Below are 17,547 nucleotides of genomic sequence, written 5' to 3' on the forward strand. Positions count from 1 at the left end.
TGTAAAATACTTTCTCTTTACATCTTCATAAGTGTGTTGTTTTATTGTCTCAGGAATGTTTTAACATAGTCAAACTCAAGCTGACAGAACACAGGGAAAGGGAAGAATGCCAGCAGTGAAGCCAGATTCTGGGTTTAGCATCAGACTCCCTCCCATTAGAAAGAAGTTTAAAACATAGCTCTTAGCATCCTCCCACTCTAATTAGAAGAGTTCCTTCTCTTGAGTATCATCTCCAGCAGGAAAGAGACATCACTAAACACACGACAACACAAAATCCTAGCATGAAAAAGGCAGGCTGCATTTTGCATTTGGTCCTTCTAACACATGTTAAAACTAGAGGTACAGAAAGGATGTTTCATACTGAAGACCAAGGAATATTATTCTCCTTTCTCCCTTCTTTCCTCCCTAAAAGATGAATGCATCTACTGCAAAAGATTGAGGGTTCCTGAATTATTAGTGAGAAATATTTTTTCCAGCAATTACACAGTCCTATGGGAATCAAAGCTTATGAGGCAATGGTGGCCTTGAAATCAATACCAGGCCATCACCTAGCCATCTGTACAGACAGAACAGCATTTTTCTACAGAAAACCAAAGTGCATGCAGGAGTAGTCTTCTGGTAATCAGACCTTAATAATAGAGCTACTTCCACAATTCTGCATTAAAACAGAAACATGTGACTCTATGAAAACAGATAAAAAGACCATTTAAAAAATCCACTTAAATTACAGTAGTAATAATAACAACAACAATAAATGTGTTTAGCATGTTACTACTTTACATAAAAACTCAACCCAATTTGGTTTTATTATTCCTTCCCAGAACTGATGAAAACATTTTTATTAACTAAGAAAATCGATCAAAACTATAATAAATCAACCCTCAAGACTAGTCAATAATTAATCAATCCATTCCTCTTTCAGCGTATTTTGGACAGATCCTCTTCTTCAAATATAGTTTAGGACTCATCAGTCTCAGTGCCACGCCCCCTCAAACCTCCAAAATCACACTATCTGTGCTAAGAGAAAAAACTGCACAGACTGAGCCACAAATCATTAAGCACATGAAAGCTAACACCACCAACACATGAACTCTCTCATGTGGCACAAAGAGTTTTGTCCCATAGCAGCTTTTCCCAATGTTGGGCCAGGCTGACATATGTGGCCTTCACACAGATATCAGACGCAGAGTTTTAGCAACGTGAGAACTGCCCTTCAGGTAGCCCCTTCCTCGTCTCTTTTTTGTCAACATCTCAGCGTGAGTGCTCTGTCAAAACCTTAGTTTAGCTGGTGTCTTTCCACTTAGCATTTCATACACAGCTCAGATGTGAACTCCCCCAAGGCTGTCACCTGTTTTAAAGGTTTTTACATTTCCTTTAGCCACTACTTCTATCCATCAACCAAACTGCAAGGATTCTTGGCTACTCATAAAAATGGAGAGAAAGAGGTACAATAGAAATTTGTCACAGAATAAGAAAGTGTACATCAGTAGGATTATGTTGAGGATTGAGTTCTAGCATCTTTACTTAACAAGCAGTACCAGAACATTCCACAAAAAGTTACGTCTCTGTGACAGATTCACAGGAGACTTCCTCAGTCCCATTGCAGAACACTTGCCAAGTCTCCATTTGTGAGTATCAACTGTTGTGAATGAATCCTTTGATGAATGCTACCACTGACTATGGAAACAGCTCTTACAGTTTTATTCTATCATACAGGCGAGAGGTCAAAAACAATGATGGGTCCAGCTCTAGATCATAATCAATGATATGTACACTCTTCCCAAATTCGACTTTCTTTTTACCCTGCTGAAAATTACAACAAAAAAAAAAGCATTAAAATATTTAACAGGTCAGTGTCATTTGCAGTATTCCTTTAAAAAAAGCACACTCTGTAAGGAGGACAGAGCTTTCAGCCGGATCAACACAGGACTACTGCATCTGTTCCAGAAAAATGCGAAAAACAACCTCCACAAATTTTAACTTACAATCACAGAATCACGGAGTGTTAAGGGTTGGAAATGACCTTGAAAGATCACCTAGTCCAACCCCCCTGCCAGAGCAGGATCACCTACAGTAGGTCACACAGGCACACGTCCAGGCGGATTTTGAATGTCTGCAGGGAAGGAGACTCCACAACCTCCCTGGGCAGCCCGTTCCAGTGCTCTGAAAAAGTGAAAAAGTTTTTCTGACCAGTTTTGTGGAACCTCCTGTGCTCCAGCTTGCACCTGTTGCCCCTTGTCTTGTCACTGGACATCACTGAAAAGAGCCTGGCTCCATCCTCCTGACATTCACCCTTTACATATTTATAAACATTAATGAGGTCACCCCTCAGCCTCCTCTTCTCCAAACTAAAGAGACCCAGCTCCTTCAGTCTTTCCTCATAAGGGAGATGTTCCACTCCCTTCATCATCTTTGTGGCTCTGCGCTGGACTCTCTCAAGCAGTTCCCTGTCCTTCTTGAGCTGAGGGGCCCAGAACTGGACACAATATTCATTTACTCAATCTTGATTCTTTACTAAAATATTATATACACATAAATTAATAAACTGACAAAAAATACTAACATCCTTCTTTCTCCTGGGGACGAGACACCTCACATAACAGATTCTAACCTGTTTTGCCTACTCTAAGCTGCAAATGTCCAAGCTGTCTGCCCCAGACTGGTGATGAAGTCAGCCTATCAACTTGGCTATCATAAAACCAGTACAGAATACAGAACAAAGCCAGGCTGTCGGATTCAAAAATGCAAAACGAAAAATACAGACTGGGGGTTTTGAAGGAAGAAAGAAGAAGAAGGTACAAAGGAGAAAATTCACTGACTTTAAAAAAAAAATCATTAATTCACAGAACATGAGCTGCATTCTACTAAGCCCTTTTTGTAGAGGTATTTATTATTAATAACACCTGATCTTTACATAAAGCACTTCTTTGATTCAGGACTATTCTGGATTAACTAAGTAAGTAATTTTCCAGTCTGATTCATGATTCATTTGGTTTAAACTGAAAATGGGAATAGCACTCTGATTCCAAAAATTACTGTCTACACAGGATTTCAAAAATGATAATTCTAAAATAATTTCAGACTAGGACAGATTTTAAGAAAAGGCCATACAATCTTTGCATTAAAAAGACTACCAATATATTAAGTTTTGGCAAAATGTTATCTTCTCAGTTGTTCCTATATTTTTTCTACAGACCATGCATTTACTTTCTAAATTTAATTTGCTATTCATACACTATCCTTATAATTAGACAGAAGGAGAGCAGGCGTAGGTTGGTTTCCAGAACACTGAGAAAGAAAATTTTCATGTAGTTTCGTTTCTTTAAAAATTCTCACACTCTGTAGGTCTTCTCAGGACCCTAAGAGAAAATGTTTCCTTTAGATTCTATTTACAATATAAATGTATGATGCATATTTCCAGATTTTAATTAATACTTGTTAATATATAATATTGAAATAAATATTACTGCAAATAATTTTCTTGTAAGGCCTAATGAATACTTCCCAGTGTCTTTTATCTAGAATTGAGAAAGCTGAGTGCCAGACAGAGCAGGCTGATATTGACACAATGCTTCCTCTATGATGTTTCCTCTCCTCTCTACCAACAGAGCTCACAACATTTTATAATTAGTTAATTAACTGTATTTTCATGTTATACAATTTATAACTGCAGAACCAGGAAGAAAATAAAACTAAAACAGAGGAAAAGGGTTTAGGTTTTCATATTTCAGTGTTTTTTTCTATGACAATCATTTTAGCAAACAGAACATATCAGCAAAACTTCTTCCGCTGAAAATATTAGAAGCCTTCTGTGATTCAGGTAAAATATACTGACAAGGCATTTATTTTTGCTTCTACTAGACCAGCTGTGTCTAGGACCTGTGCCAGTACTGCCACGTAGAGAGCAACTATGTAATCACAAAAAGACTAGTATTTATTCTTCGCATCTTATCCACACGATTTAATACTGCGTATTAAGATACAGATTTCCTGACCTTGATGGTTTTTAATGAAGATGTAAAATCTAACTAAACGTTCCAGTTTCAGCCTCTGAAAATCACCAAAGCTAGCAGAGGAACTCATTTGTTGTTTTGTTCGCACTATGTATTTTTCTTCTGCCAGGATCTCACATGAGGTAGCTCCCATTTCTTTCATTTCTAGCAGTAATGGTACTCCTCCTACTGGCCAAATAGCAGCAACAATCACAACACATCTTTCTGACAGAACGCACTACAAGAGCCAAGAACACTACTGAAGCAATTTTCTGCCATAAGACCTGAAAATGAAAATTTTTAGCTCTGTTGAAATGGCTTTCTCCATTAGCTTTAAAGTTATCACCCTTACATTAGTATACTTAATTAAAAACGTTTGGGGTTTTCTTAACTCTTTAAAAATAACAATACAATAAAAATACAAGGAAATACTAACACACAGACAGTAATCATATTTTCATAATCAGTACTGCGATAGAATGATTATTTCACAACAGCACTAAAAGCAATTTTAATTATACAGCTTCTATTTTATGTAGTATTTTTTATCCAGGGAATAAAAATTAAGATGAAGGCACAAAGCCAAAAATTCACAAGTATTTTTAATGAGCAAGAATAAGCTAATTCCAGATGGCTGTTTAGAAGAAAAATCCATTTTTTTTGAATCTGTGCTAAACACTAGCCCCTATGAATTCAGAAAATATAAGCTCTTTGTTACAGCCAAAACTTCAACTCAGACTAGTGCTTCCATGAAATGTAGAAGGTACTGCAGTCTCTGGAATGCTGTGGTACTTCAGCTTTAGCTGACATACAAAGACAAAAAACCTTTCAGCTTGTCTAAAAAACTAACTAATCATAAGTAAATCTTCTCACTGATCCTGTTCATTCTGTGGCACAAAGTTATATGGCACCATATCCTTAGCAACACTTAAAAAAAATCACCTTAATGCATCTCTGACATCATCTTCCAGGCAGATATATTGGCTAGACACCCAAACAAATTATTCTTAATTTTCTGTACTTCAGTGTGTGCCCTCAATGCTGCATCTGAAAAACTGTGAAAGCTAAAAACTATTCAGTGTAATATCAGACTTAACAAGGGTCTGAACAGACCAAATCTGCTGTGTCTAGTTAAGTTTTTCTATATGTTCCAAACATATTTAACTCTCTGGGACACAGAATGTTACACGGTATACACAGATCCAGTTTTTCAAATGGAATAGTGCCATCTGAACTGCTGACATATATAAATTGATAAAGCAAAAATACCCATAGTTAAGACAAACCAAAACCATATAGAACAAAATACTACATTTTTCCTATGACTCTGTGAATTCAGAGAGACAAACATGAAAAGTCAATCCACTGTTCAGGCAACTACTTAAACTGGCTTAAATGAATTACTGCATATGTATTCTGCCTCCAAAGCTGTTAAATCTTCTATAGAGTAGGTATTAAAAGTAGGCCATGCTCCAAAGGACTTGAAATTAACCCAGCTAAATCATGAAGAACAAAGTTTTATACAAACTCATTTTTTTGAACTGCTATTATTAAAAACTATGTATTATAAACCTATTTAGAGGTTGCAAACTGTCTGAATAAACATGATTTCCCTTTTGCTCTCTTCCACAGACCATCTCCAAGCAAAAGATTTGGTTCCCTTTCAAAGAGAACTTAGGTTCATTTTTTTTTAAACACAGTGTGATTACTTCAGGTAAGTTAGAGCATTCAAGAGACTCTCACAATAAAAATGAAATGTTGTGCCATGAAATTACACTATTAGAGAAGCATCACTAATTTCATACAATGATTTTATCTTTGGAAAACAACACTTCCAGAGGCACTGCAACAGCCAATCCAGCATTGAGATCAGTATCACTGAGAAGCTTTGAGCTTGAAACCTGCAAACCCAGAGCACGGGAAGCCTTCAGTATATAGAAAGTATAAGACTACTTTATCCAGAAATACAGTAGGTCAACTTTGTTTATAAATTAAAATGTTTACAAAGCTACTGAAACTAGAAGCAAAGGCCTTTACATTAAGTTACCTTCCAAAAACATTAACTTTGAAAAACCCCAAATGTAAGATATACGTAAGAAATTTTACTTAGATGACAGATTTTGTCACCAATACAGAAAGACTACAATTCCATATCCCGTTCAACTTGAATGTAACAAATCAAAATAGCTCACTCAAATTTCACAATACCTGTAAAACAAGGTGAAAATGTAAAGCCCATCTGCAACAAACTTGAAACAAAGTAAAAAAACGTGAGTACTTCATTCTAAGAGACACATTTTACAGGTCTGTCTCAGTTTACAGGATAGTGTCTGTGGAAAGATGCTCGACGCAAACAGCAAATTCTTCTTTTCCACATTTCTGAAGTTCCTTAAACCATTTAAACAGAAATATGCATACCAGTGAAAAAAAATAAAAAATGGAATTCCTTTAGAAGTTATTTTAAGAAAGACTTGCAGAAATACTCATATAACCCTCACATAATAATAAGCTTGTAACCATCAACACAATTATTGCACTTTTTTCAGTTCTGGATGATCCAAGGAATACAGTTTTCTTACATTTGCATCTCTCCTATGACACATCATTTTCACATATGTTTTCTTGGGGATATCACATCTGCTGCAGGCTCATATGGGAGCAAATAACAAGCTTGGAAGGCTATGCCTTACTCTTTTCCAGAAGCAGATTTTTTCAAGAAGTTTAACATTCTTATTTTATTTAGAATATTTGTTCTTATTTTTTATGTAGAATACAAAATAATACGACAAGCTTAAGTTGTTCAGCAGACTGGAAAATGAGACTTGCCTTACCCATAACCAAAGGCCAGTCTCCAGCAGACTTGAAAGATGAGTGTGATGCCACCAGCAGAGGGTATGCCAGGGTGTCACATCAACTCGGAATAAAAAAATCTGCAGCACTTCAGTAGTGGAAAAAATCTCAGGAAGATTTAGGGTACACTACCAATTTCTGGGATGGTCTTAATCTCTTTGGATATCTGGAATGTTATCTAACTTAGACTATGTTTTAAGCTTGTTTTCCAGGTTTTTCTATTCGATGCACTTGTATTTGTTAGGGTACAGTATAAATGCAAAGGAACTGGTTCTGTCCTCCTTTCCTAGATTTCTAAGAAAACTAATGTTGTTTTTAACACATAAATATTGTAAACTCTTGCAGAATGGCATTTTGTTACTGACCATAAATGCGTTGCTCACTTGGTGACATACATGTAGCTGAACTCTCCTCACTCTCAAAAACTGAGCTAGCAGAAATGTGCAGTAACCAGATATCACATTGAAATACTAGCTATTTATTCACTTTGTAGAGAAAACAAGTTCTTACCCCATTTTCTTTTTTCAGAGGCAAAAAGTAGTAGTAATGGCAAAAATCTAGTATCAGCGTATAGGAACTAAGGATCTGAGTGTAGAAACACAACTGTAAAAACAGCCAGTGATTGTCTTCACCAACACAATTATTAATCCTGCAGAAAAACAAATTGTATACATAAAGACAGAAGTACAAAGACTTTAACACTGCAGTTATGATACTGTGAGTAACAGAAATTACGATTACTTATGGAGCAAACATAAGAACTACTGACTAATCACTCCATTCCTAATCACAGTTATGGTCTCTGTGTTAGCGATGGCAAATAGTGGTTTCCTTACACTGCTACTTGAAGTGTAGGTTGTATTGGGTGACAAGTGGTGTCCCTCAGGGCTCTGTGCTGGGACAAGTGCTGTTCAGTATCTTCATCAATCACATAGTAAAACTGAGTGCACCCTCAACAAGTCTGCAGATGACATCAAGCTATGAGATGAGGTCAATATGTCAGAGGGACCTGGACAAGCTGGAGAAGTGGGCCCATATGAATCTCATAGGGTTCAACAAGGCCAAGTGCAAAGTCCTGCACCTGGGTCAGGACAATCTGCATTATCAGTACAGGCTGGGGGATCATGTGACAGAGAATAGCCTCGTGGAAAAGGACTTAGGGGTACTGGTGGACAAAAAGCTGGACATGAGCCAACAATGCACGCTTGTAGCCCAGAAGGCCAAAGGCATGCTGGACTGCATTGAAAGAAGCGTGGCCAGCAGGTCAAGAGCGGTGATTCTGCTCCTCTGCTCTGCTCTGGTGAGACGTCACCTGCAGCACTGTGTCCAGCTCTGGAGCTCTCAATACAAAAAGGACATGGACTTGTTGGAGTGGGTCCAGAGGAGGAACATAGAAATGACAAGAGGGCTGGAGCACCTCCCCTCTGAGGACAGGCTGAGAGAGATGGGGCTGTTCAGCCTGGAGGAAAGAAGGCTCTGGGGAGAACTCAGAGCAGCGTTCCAGTACCTGAAGGGGGCTACAGGAAGGCTGGGGAAGGACTGTTTACAAGAGCGTGCAGCAACAGGACAAGGGGCAATGGTTTTAAACTAGAGCAGAGTCGATTTAGATTAGATGTTAGGAAGAAGTTCTTTACTGTGAGGGTGGTGAAACTCTGAACATGTTGCCCCAAGAGGTGGTGGAGGCCCCATCTCTGGAGGCATCCAAGGTCAGGCTTGAGTGGTTCTCAGCAACCTGGTCAAGTTAAAGATGTCCCTGCTGACTGCAGGTGAGCTGGACTACATGACCTTTAAAGGCTCCTTCCAGCCCAACACATTCTAACATTCTATGATTCTATTACCAAGATTTCTGCTTAGAATAGGAGACATATTTCTCCATATCTTCATACAGCAAAGATACTCCTACAACTTCCACGTAATGTTCAAGAGTAAAATCATTTTCTTAAGTTTGCAAAATTTCACAGTAATATGTATTACTTTTTGCTTCTCAACACATTTCAAGTGTTGTGAACTATGCAGAGCCCAAACACTGGAAATACAAATGAATGGCTTGAAATAAATGTGATCTCACAGAATACCCTAATGACAAATCAGCATGACTTAGGAATGAGCCGAAGACACAGAAGACACAACAGCATCTCTACTCAGAAGCTCATTCTGTGTATTCCAACATAAAGCAGTAAAGGATTCATAAAGATAATATAAATATTAAGTACATGGTTCAAAACTTTTGAAATCTAAGTCTAGTCTGATTTACAGAAATTACATTGCTGCAAAAAATGTGGTCGGGGTACAATTTCATAGAAGCATTGGCACAGCCAATAACGACAGAAGCACTAAGCTGGCACTATCTTCTGAAGTAGTGACTGATAAAAAGTCTAGTTTAAAAAATTACTAAATCAACATGAGAAAATCCCGTCCTCTGCCATTCATTATTGCTGTCTTGCTGTCTCGCCTCAGAACCAGTCAAAAATGTTTATTTTTATTTTAAGCTACAAACAATCAATTTAAGTAGAGAATTTTAGCCAGATTAGTTCATTTTGACTGAAACTAGTTAGCAAACACTACAAAAATAGAGAGGCTATGACAAGTGGGGAATGGTATGAGTCAGTAACATTTTCTACTCAGCACTGTCATTCAGAAAATTAAAATCAAAAACTGCCTGAAACAATGATCCATTTTTATTATTATAAGGAGCATCCTCTATTATGTTTAAACTGTAATCTTTTATTTCAATCCAAGGAACATGTATATTGTTTAATTTCCTACAAAATATATGTTTTCCCAGCATTAGAAACTAAATTGCAACCAATGAAACATATCTGCAATGTACAAATCAATTTTGTTGAGATCAGTCTTAGGAACAAAAATTCCAATTCCTTAAACAAAACGGGAATTTTCCAGAACTATATGGCATATAAGAATTTGACAATAACAAAACATTGCATCACAACAGTTCTTACTGTCAGTATTACTTACGGGCATAAGAAAGTTCTTTCCCTGCTCAAAACGCCTAAATAATCAAGCAGTACTAGGAAAGAAATATGACAAATGACCAGCAGTCAAGACCATGAACTTTGAAATAATTCACTGAAACAACAGTGTACTGCTAGAACAAATGTTCTGGTCTTACCATGGACAGTGGTGATCCATCCTCCTCACACAATGTCCACAACGACTACAATGGTGTGAACGCTTTGGTCTCATCATATTGCACTTGTTACATAATTCCCAATAGTCTCGTTCTAGGTGAAAATGTAGAAGAGATTTAAACAAGTTTATGATAAAGCTACATGCTACATTCAAAGAGAGAAAAAATTATTCTTATGATATGAGAAGGGTAAGCAATGTATAAAACACCTTTTTTTCCCCACTGTCACTTTAATTAAACTGCAAGATAATTCTGCCACTCTGTCAGTTCTCTTCTCCAAAATCCTCTCTCCTATACGTATCTATAGAGTAATAACTACAGCACAAAAAATAACTACAGCACAAAAGCTGTTACTCAAACAAGGAAGACTGTAATTCAAATTTTTTTTTACATGTCTACTGTGAAAAAACTTATCTGCTAGACCAAACCATCCTACAATTTCCTTGTCATTCCAAAATCTCCTGAGGAAATACTGATTCTCAAATTTGTCAAAGTTAGATAACTAAAATAAAATATACAAGGAAAAGCTTCAGGAGTAGCTTCTATCTTGAAGGATTTTAAAACATGCATATAACAGCATGAAATTTTACACATAAGGTAATCAAAGAACAGAAATAGGTTAGCTTTGTATTTAAAAATACACACTACTTTTGGATGCCCAAAGTGAGATTCTTTAAGCTGATGTCCAGAGAAACCAAGCAGCAGAAACTACCAGGAGCTACCATTGCTGAGCTTAGCTACTATTTACCTCAAACATCATCCAAATTAGACAAAGACTTTGAAAATGGAGTAATCAGAAAGTTCACCTTCAGATGTGAAGCAAATCACACTAACACCGTAATACTTCCATTCACAAAAGCACGTATTTTTTGTCTTTAAGGAAAACTAGTGCATGACGGAGAATCTTAAATATTTCAGCTGATTTGTTTCTACCTAACTAGAACTTTTTTGATGCTGAGAAACAACTTAAATCCTGGGGCGGGGGTGGGGGGGGGGGGAAGAAAAGAAAAGAAAGCTTAATTTTCACAGTAGGGCATTCTGGAATTTTATAACGCATTGTCTCTATGTTAATTAAATTTAGCACTTCTGACTTCTGAGCCACCTGCAGGCAGCTCTAATCTTGTCTTTCTTACTGTAAAACAACATTTGGACATTGGAAGTAAAGAAGCCTAGTATGTGAGAACATTAAACTAGTAAAAATGCCAGATGGAAACTTAATTTACAATCTGTTCCCATAAATCCAGTGTCACAAAGGTGTTGCTCCGTAATAGGGTAGCTACCAGCAGAGTTTAGAAACACCCCAACCTCATTTTTTAATGCAATTTATACAATGTAAAATATATCTTACCATCAACCTAGAGAGTATCAGAAACAGAAATGCTACTTTTTTATGCTTGATATAGCGTACACCAAATCATAACACCCATGTCACAGTCAAGCCTAAGTGTCCATCTTCAGAAGTATCTATAAAGTAACATTGCAATATGAAATGGAGCATGAAGATGTTGAAGAGCTAATCAAAGGGATCCTTTAAAAGTGAAAGAAACATTCATGCACAAAGGGAATTTGCACTGGTCCTGGTATTTTGCAGGTAAACAAACACTCGGCCATAAATATAATTGTCTATAACTGTACTGAGTGTCTTCATTCTTCAGCTTGGGCTGCAGAATCCATGTCATTCTTCCTGCTACATGACTGCAGAATCCAAGTTCTAAGCCACCTTTCATTTTATGGATCAGAGGCTCAGTAACCAGGAGCAGAAAGAACATTGATACAAGATTTTCTGTGATCAGTGTTTCACACCCGAATCCTAGGGAAATATATCCCTTCCCACTCTCGGCTGCCTAGTTTGTGAACATCATAATATCAGTGCTGAAGCTAAACAGATCATGATTCCAAACCTCATCCTAGATTCTCACTAACATCAGGGAGAAAATTGCTGCTTCTGGCAACCACAATGTTGCAAGACAAAACTGAAATATTCACCCCTCACTGCATTTGATACATTTCCTACGTTCAATGAGTATTTTCTGTTAATGTGACAAAGCTCATGCTGTTTAATAGCCCTATTTCTTTTTAAACTGTTATGTAAAAGCTCTGTGCATTAGACAAGAACCTCAATAGCAACAAACAGTTCACAAAAATACTAGCTTTCTCTGTGGAGGATTATTCAGGTTTCAAATTTTTCTCCAATTTCTGGAGCATCAGAATTGTGGGATAAATTCACAAGGTCAGAAGAGAATTCTGTTAAGTTTCTACTTTATAGTAAGACAATGCAATTAGCATCACACTTGGCTAACAGCTATACAAATATTACATCATTGAAAATAAAAGTGTATAAAAAAGCACAGGTAAAATCCAGCATAAGGGTACCTTCTACCATCCCTTTGAACATCTTAAAAATTTACTCAGAAAAAAGCTGTAGAATGATAATGACTAACCATCTCTAATTTTTTTTTTCTAAAATATTATCAAATTACAAGTAGACACAATATGTCTGAAATTCTAGAATGCAAAAAAAAAGATTCTTCCTATGGAAAAATTTTCTAGCCTAAGGTCCTACCTAAGTGAACTTTCACTGGAATACAAGCTTTGAATAACAAGTTTTGAGTCTACAGAAAGGAAAGTGTTAGAAATTTACAAGTTGAAAACAGTGATATACTAATTTTCATTCGACTAACAATAAGGCTTCAGCAGAGACAGCTCATGATTTCCATCAAGTCTCACAAAATCAGACTGATTCCTGATTCTTTTGAGGGCATTAAAATATCTTTTATTCAATTATATAGAAACAACATACCTGTAATTGGTATCTTTGGGTTTTCAGGTAGTTTTCCTGGATCAGCTACTGAGGCTCTTAGTAATGAAGCTATACAAAACAATGAGCAGAAGTAGTAACCTGAAAAAATAAAGTATTTGTTTGCTTTTTTCAAGTGTAAAAAATACCTGCTGTGCACTGAATCAAAAATATAGATTCTCCAGCACTGAGCTGGAAATAAATAACTCAGCCTTCTCATTCAACTACATATATATATTAGGTACTCTACAGTCTAAAATATTAAGCACTCCTCAGTCTATAAAAGGAAAAGGAGAATACAGCATTGAACCCTGTTTTGGTAACACTAGCAGGATGCCACTATGACCTTATGACTGTATTTGAGAAGTTTCTCCACTGTCCTATCAAACAAGCATCAATCATTCTACACCTCAAAGCTGCTATGTGAAAGGACACTGCCAACAGCCCTTCTGCACTTAAAAGTTGGTTCCCATTATAATTCAAGCCTATTCCCCAGCGAAACCTATTAGCATAACTCATATTAGCTGACCCCATCCAGGGATGTACGATGAACTAACAAAACTCGGTTTGTCAATCACCAGTACTAACAACCCAAAGAGCATTAAGAGTAGAATAATGGGCCTGAAATTCTATCAGTAAGTTCTAGCTACAGGATCTGAAAGTGACATTAATGTTTCTCCCCAGTTTCCATGCAAGTAAGTTTTACCATAACACTTCTGAAATGAAGTGTCTCAACTTTTCAGAAGACAAAAACGTAGGATGCGTCCCATTACTCTGATCCTTTATCTTAATTTTGCATCTTTCTCTTTACTTTCTGACCTTTCTCATTTATGGTAACTACTGCCCAAAGATATTATTTTTCCTAATAGAAAAAAGGGCTAACTTAAATTGACTTACATAAAATTGCCACAACTGAAATATGTCCCTCTTCATAGTGAGGAAAAAGGATGACTTTCGGAATGAAGATTGTGTTGTACAGCCAGACGAAGATAATCAGGCCCATGCAGCACCAACCCTGAGGGTCAACCACAAAGTGAATTTGTCGTCCCATTGAACACAAAAATGTAATCGTCTGTCACAACCCAGGCAGAAAAGATTATCCTAGAGAGAGAATATTTTTTTAAAAAAGAGTAAATTAAATAGTATCATGCATCTTGCACAGTTTCACACACATTCAAATAAAAAAACCTACCTTGTCAGCCACTGTTTTAAGAAATTATATGAAAACTTACAGATATTTCACATACACTCTTCAAGTACCAGGAAGAGAAATATTTTATGGTTTTGCTAAAAAGTAGCATTTATCATCAAGATTCAAGTAAAACAAGTACCTGGGAAAACTGTTAAGTAATAGGTAAAGCAAACAACTGCCAGCCAGCTGACAGCAATAAAAGATACAAACATTAAAGAAGCCTCTCATCACAATAAAACGCCTGTGAAGCAAACAAGAAATACAGGGAATGATTTATGTTGCACAAGGATTCATCCCATCGACCTATTGTAGTCTCCCAACTATATTTCAACATTACTTTTTTTAAAGCTTGTATGCTTTAAATAGTCACAAGCTTCCCCAGGAATTTTTCATTTTTCCATGCTTAAAAAGCCACTTTAAAGGCATTTATACCAAACCACTAGAGAGAAAGGAATCACACTATCCTAATATATTCCACATAGATTATTAAAAGGTATCATACAATATTAAGTTTTCTCACTATTAATCAGACTTAAAACATCAAGATCTCATTCTGATAGTTTAGTGTGCAAGGTTCTTTTTTGTTTTAGGTGGAAGAAACCTCATCAAGCCAGTATGAACTTCAGAGCTTCATAAGCTACCTTAATAAAAACACAGCACCAAGTCATAAGGATTGTTCAGCAGAAGCTTCAAGGGAAGGATTACTAGCTACATTTTTTGCTGGGCTGCCTACATATACCTATCTTAATATTACAACACACATAAACTCCAAGCTACCCTCCTACCCATTGATATCCCTGATTTCTGGGCTTCAGAGAACTTGTACTTCTCAGATGGATTTTCTTCCATTCCTTTCAGGTTCTACTGAAAATTTCAACTTATTTATTAGTCAGACATCTCTGTTTCCAGTTTTGCTTATTTGTTTCATGTTTGTCTATGGTCACTCGCATTCACAATTTCTCTCCACAGGCTGCATTGATGTCTTGTTTTCTTCTTTTTCTAGATCTCTAGGCAAAATTAGACTCAAATAAGCTCTCTGACATTTTTTTACACTCTTCCTGCGCACTTATCTAATCCTTTGCTGTTTTCCCATGCAACAGTGTTATCAATCAAGTACAGCAGAGTATTAAGTCCTTATATTTTTCCTTAAAAATGCATTAGATTTGCTAACACTTGTTTTATAACCCATGTTGCATACTGAATACAGCTACTGTGCCCTTAAAACAGTTTTTAAATCCATGAAAAAAAGAGCCTATTACCTATTTTGGCCTAATTTACTACCCTTTTCTAATATTACTATACATAGCATGCATGCACCAGTCAGCTGTATACATGGTATTAATATACTACCCCTGTATGTAGACATATAAATGATACAGTATTATACCCCTGAATCTGCCAGTTCTTAAAGTGCCCATGTTGCAAGTTAGCTTTGGCAACCAGCAGGTTTAGAACGAAAAACCATTTTATATCCTTCTAAGTGTGCACTCATGGAGAATCTGTCACCACAAGCAGAGAAGCTGTGGGAGGAGGTGAGCAGGCCACTCAGTGATGCTGAAAAGGAGATGAACCCGACCTCCTCCAAGACCCTGCAGCTACAGGAATCCCAACTGCACAGAGGAGAACCAGGCAGAGGCTTAGCTTGTCAAGCTGGGCATGCAGATGCTAAGCCTGGCAACACCTGGGAGCTTGTGAGCTTCTGCACCAGGACAACAATTCCTGCTCCACTTGCACCTCTGATCTACAGGGCACGTTCTGAGCCCTGGTAGCAGGCAAAGACAGGCAGTTCTCTCTAATGAAGCCACTGAGCTGGCTGTGCCTCTGTCCTGTGGCAGCACAGGCAGTAGAGGGCAAGGAACAGTGGTGGTAAATTCCCTGCTGCAGGGACAGGGGCGCCTCTGACAGCCCAGCCTGTCACCTGGCAAGGTTTTCTGCTTCCCAGGGCCTTGGGTCCTGGATACCATGGAAAAGCTGCTACTGAGGCTGATAGTAGTCTGGCCCTCAGACTATTACCCTCAGCTGCTCTTCCATACGGGCACCACAGATACAGCCAGGGGAGACCAGGAGCATTTCACGCATGAGTATGTGGCTTGGAATATGAGGACCAGGGACCGGGAACCAGAGGATGTCTCTTTCATCCTGCTGGTGAAGGGAAAGGACTTGGGGAGGAGTAGACAGACCTCATGGACCAACAGGATGGTTGTGCAGCTTGTGTCAAAAGTTGCAACTCAACTTTTACATCGACAGGACCTTCTGTGAGGATCAAGAACTGCAGGGGATGGGGGAGAAGATCCACCTGACACTATGTGGGGTAAATGCATCTTTGTCAACAGGCTGGTCAATCTGCTAAGGGAAGGCTTAGACTAGGAACGATGAGAGAGGGAGGTGGTGGCCTATGATTAAGGAAATGGCAGTCAGGGTTTGCAAGCAAAGGATGCAGGATGAAGAGGACAAGAGATCTTATAATTAAAAAAACAGAGGTGAAGTGGGGCCACATCAAGTATGTGCACACACCTGATACAGAATCACCACTTGGGTGTAATGGGATAGGGTTAGGAAAGCAAAGTCTACCTGGAGCTGAATCTGGTGAGGGATACGAAGGTCAAAAGGAAAATCTTGTACAGCTACATTAGCAGCATAAGGAAGGGTAGAGGGCCTGCTGCTGAATGAGGCGGGCTACCTGGTGAAAGGATACAGAAAGCTCAAAGTGCCTTCTTCACCTTGCTCTTCACAGGTAAGACTTGCTTTCTGGAATCCCAGACCCCTGAGACCAGTGGGAAAGTCTGGATCAAAACAGACTTGATCTGAGTGCAGATCAGATTAAGAAACTCTTAAACATTTAACAATAACACTTAAATAACACTTCCTTGGACCCTGATGTCACCGTGAGTGCTGAGAGAGTTAGCCCTGTCATTGTGAAGCTACCCTCAACTACATTTGAATCTTTTAAACTGAAGGGTGAGGTTCCAGAGGACTCAAGAAAGCAAGGGTCAACCCTGTTTTCAAGGCCAAGAAGGAGGATCCAGGCAACTACATGCCTGTTAGCCTCACCCTGATCCCCTCACAAGGGGAAGGTGAAGCAAATAATCCTGGAAACTGCTTCCAAACACATGAAGGATAAGAAGCTGTTTAGGAGTAGTCAGCATGGATTTAGGAAAGGGAAATCACAGAGTGGCAGAAACACAGAGGCCAAAAGTAAGAACAGTGGCAGCTAGAAATACTGCTGACCGCTGAGGAATCCATCTGTTTTCCATCTTACCAGAGCAGAAGAGATTCCATGACTTCACAGCACTTCCTCAGAAGGGGAAATAACAGCTCAACAAACGAAACAGAAAGATACAAGTATTGAAATACTTGACCTGCTAAGAATAACATGTGAGCAATAAGCAGTGAGATTCTGGAAAAAACAAAACGAATGTCTATAATGGAAATCTATCCCAAATCTTTACAACTTAGTGACTAACTTCTGCCTCCATGACATTATGCACTCTTACTATTAAATAAACCAACCAAACTAAACCCAAAACCAACCACCACCAGCAGCCCCAAACCCATACCTTTGATGGTA

At 38.0% G+C, this 17,547-nt stretch overlaps 1 protein-coding gene across 1 annotated transcript in view; it reads right to left on the reverse strand.

Annotated features, from left to right (window-relative positions):
- Positions 1 to 13,838, reverse strand: part of ZDHHC21 (zinc finger, DHHC-type containing 21) — a 29,684-nt gene extending 15,846 nt beyond the window's left edge. Inside the window, exons 1-4 of the mRNA XM_009869355.1 lie at positions 13,685 to 13,838; positions 12,791 to 12,889; positions 9,973 to 10,084; positions 7,353 to 7,491 (exon numbers count right to left, since the gene is read on the reverse strand). Of these exons, the coding sequence (XP_009867657.1) occupies positions 7,353 to 7,491; positions 9,973 to 10,084; positions 12,791 to 12,889; positions 13,685 to 13,838 (504 nt within the window). The remainder of the gene's footprint in view (positions 1 to 7,352; positions 7,492 to 9,972; positions 10,085 to 12,790; positions 12,890 to 13,684) is intronic.
- Between the last annotated feature and the right edge of the window lie 3,709 nt (positions 13,839 to 17,547).

The sequence above is a fragment of the Apaloderma vittatum genome, unplaced genomic scaffold, assembly GCF_000703405.1.
Source record: "Apaloderma vittatum isolate BGI_N311 unplaced genomic scaffold, ASM70340v1 scaffold11885, whole genome shotgun sequence".
Taxonomy (NCBI): Eukaryota; Metazoa; Chordata; class Aves; order Trogoniformes; family Trogonidae; genus Apaloderma; species Apaloderma vittatum.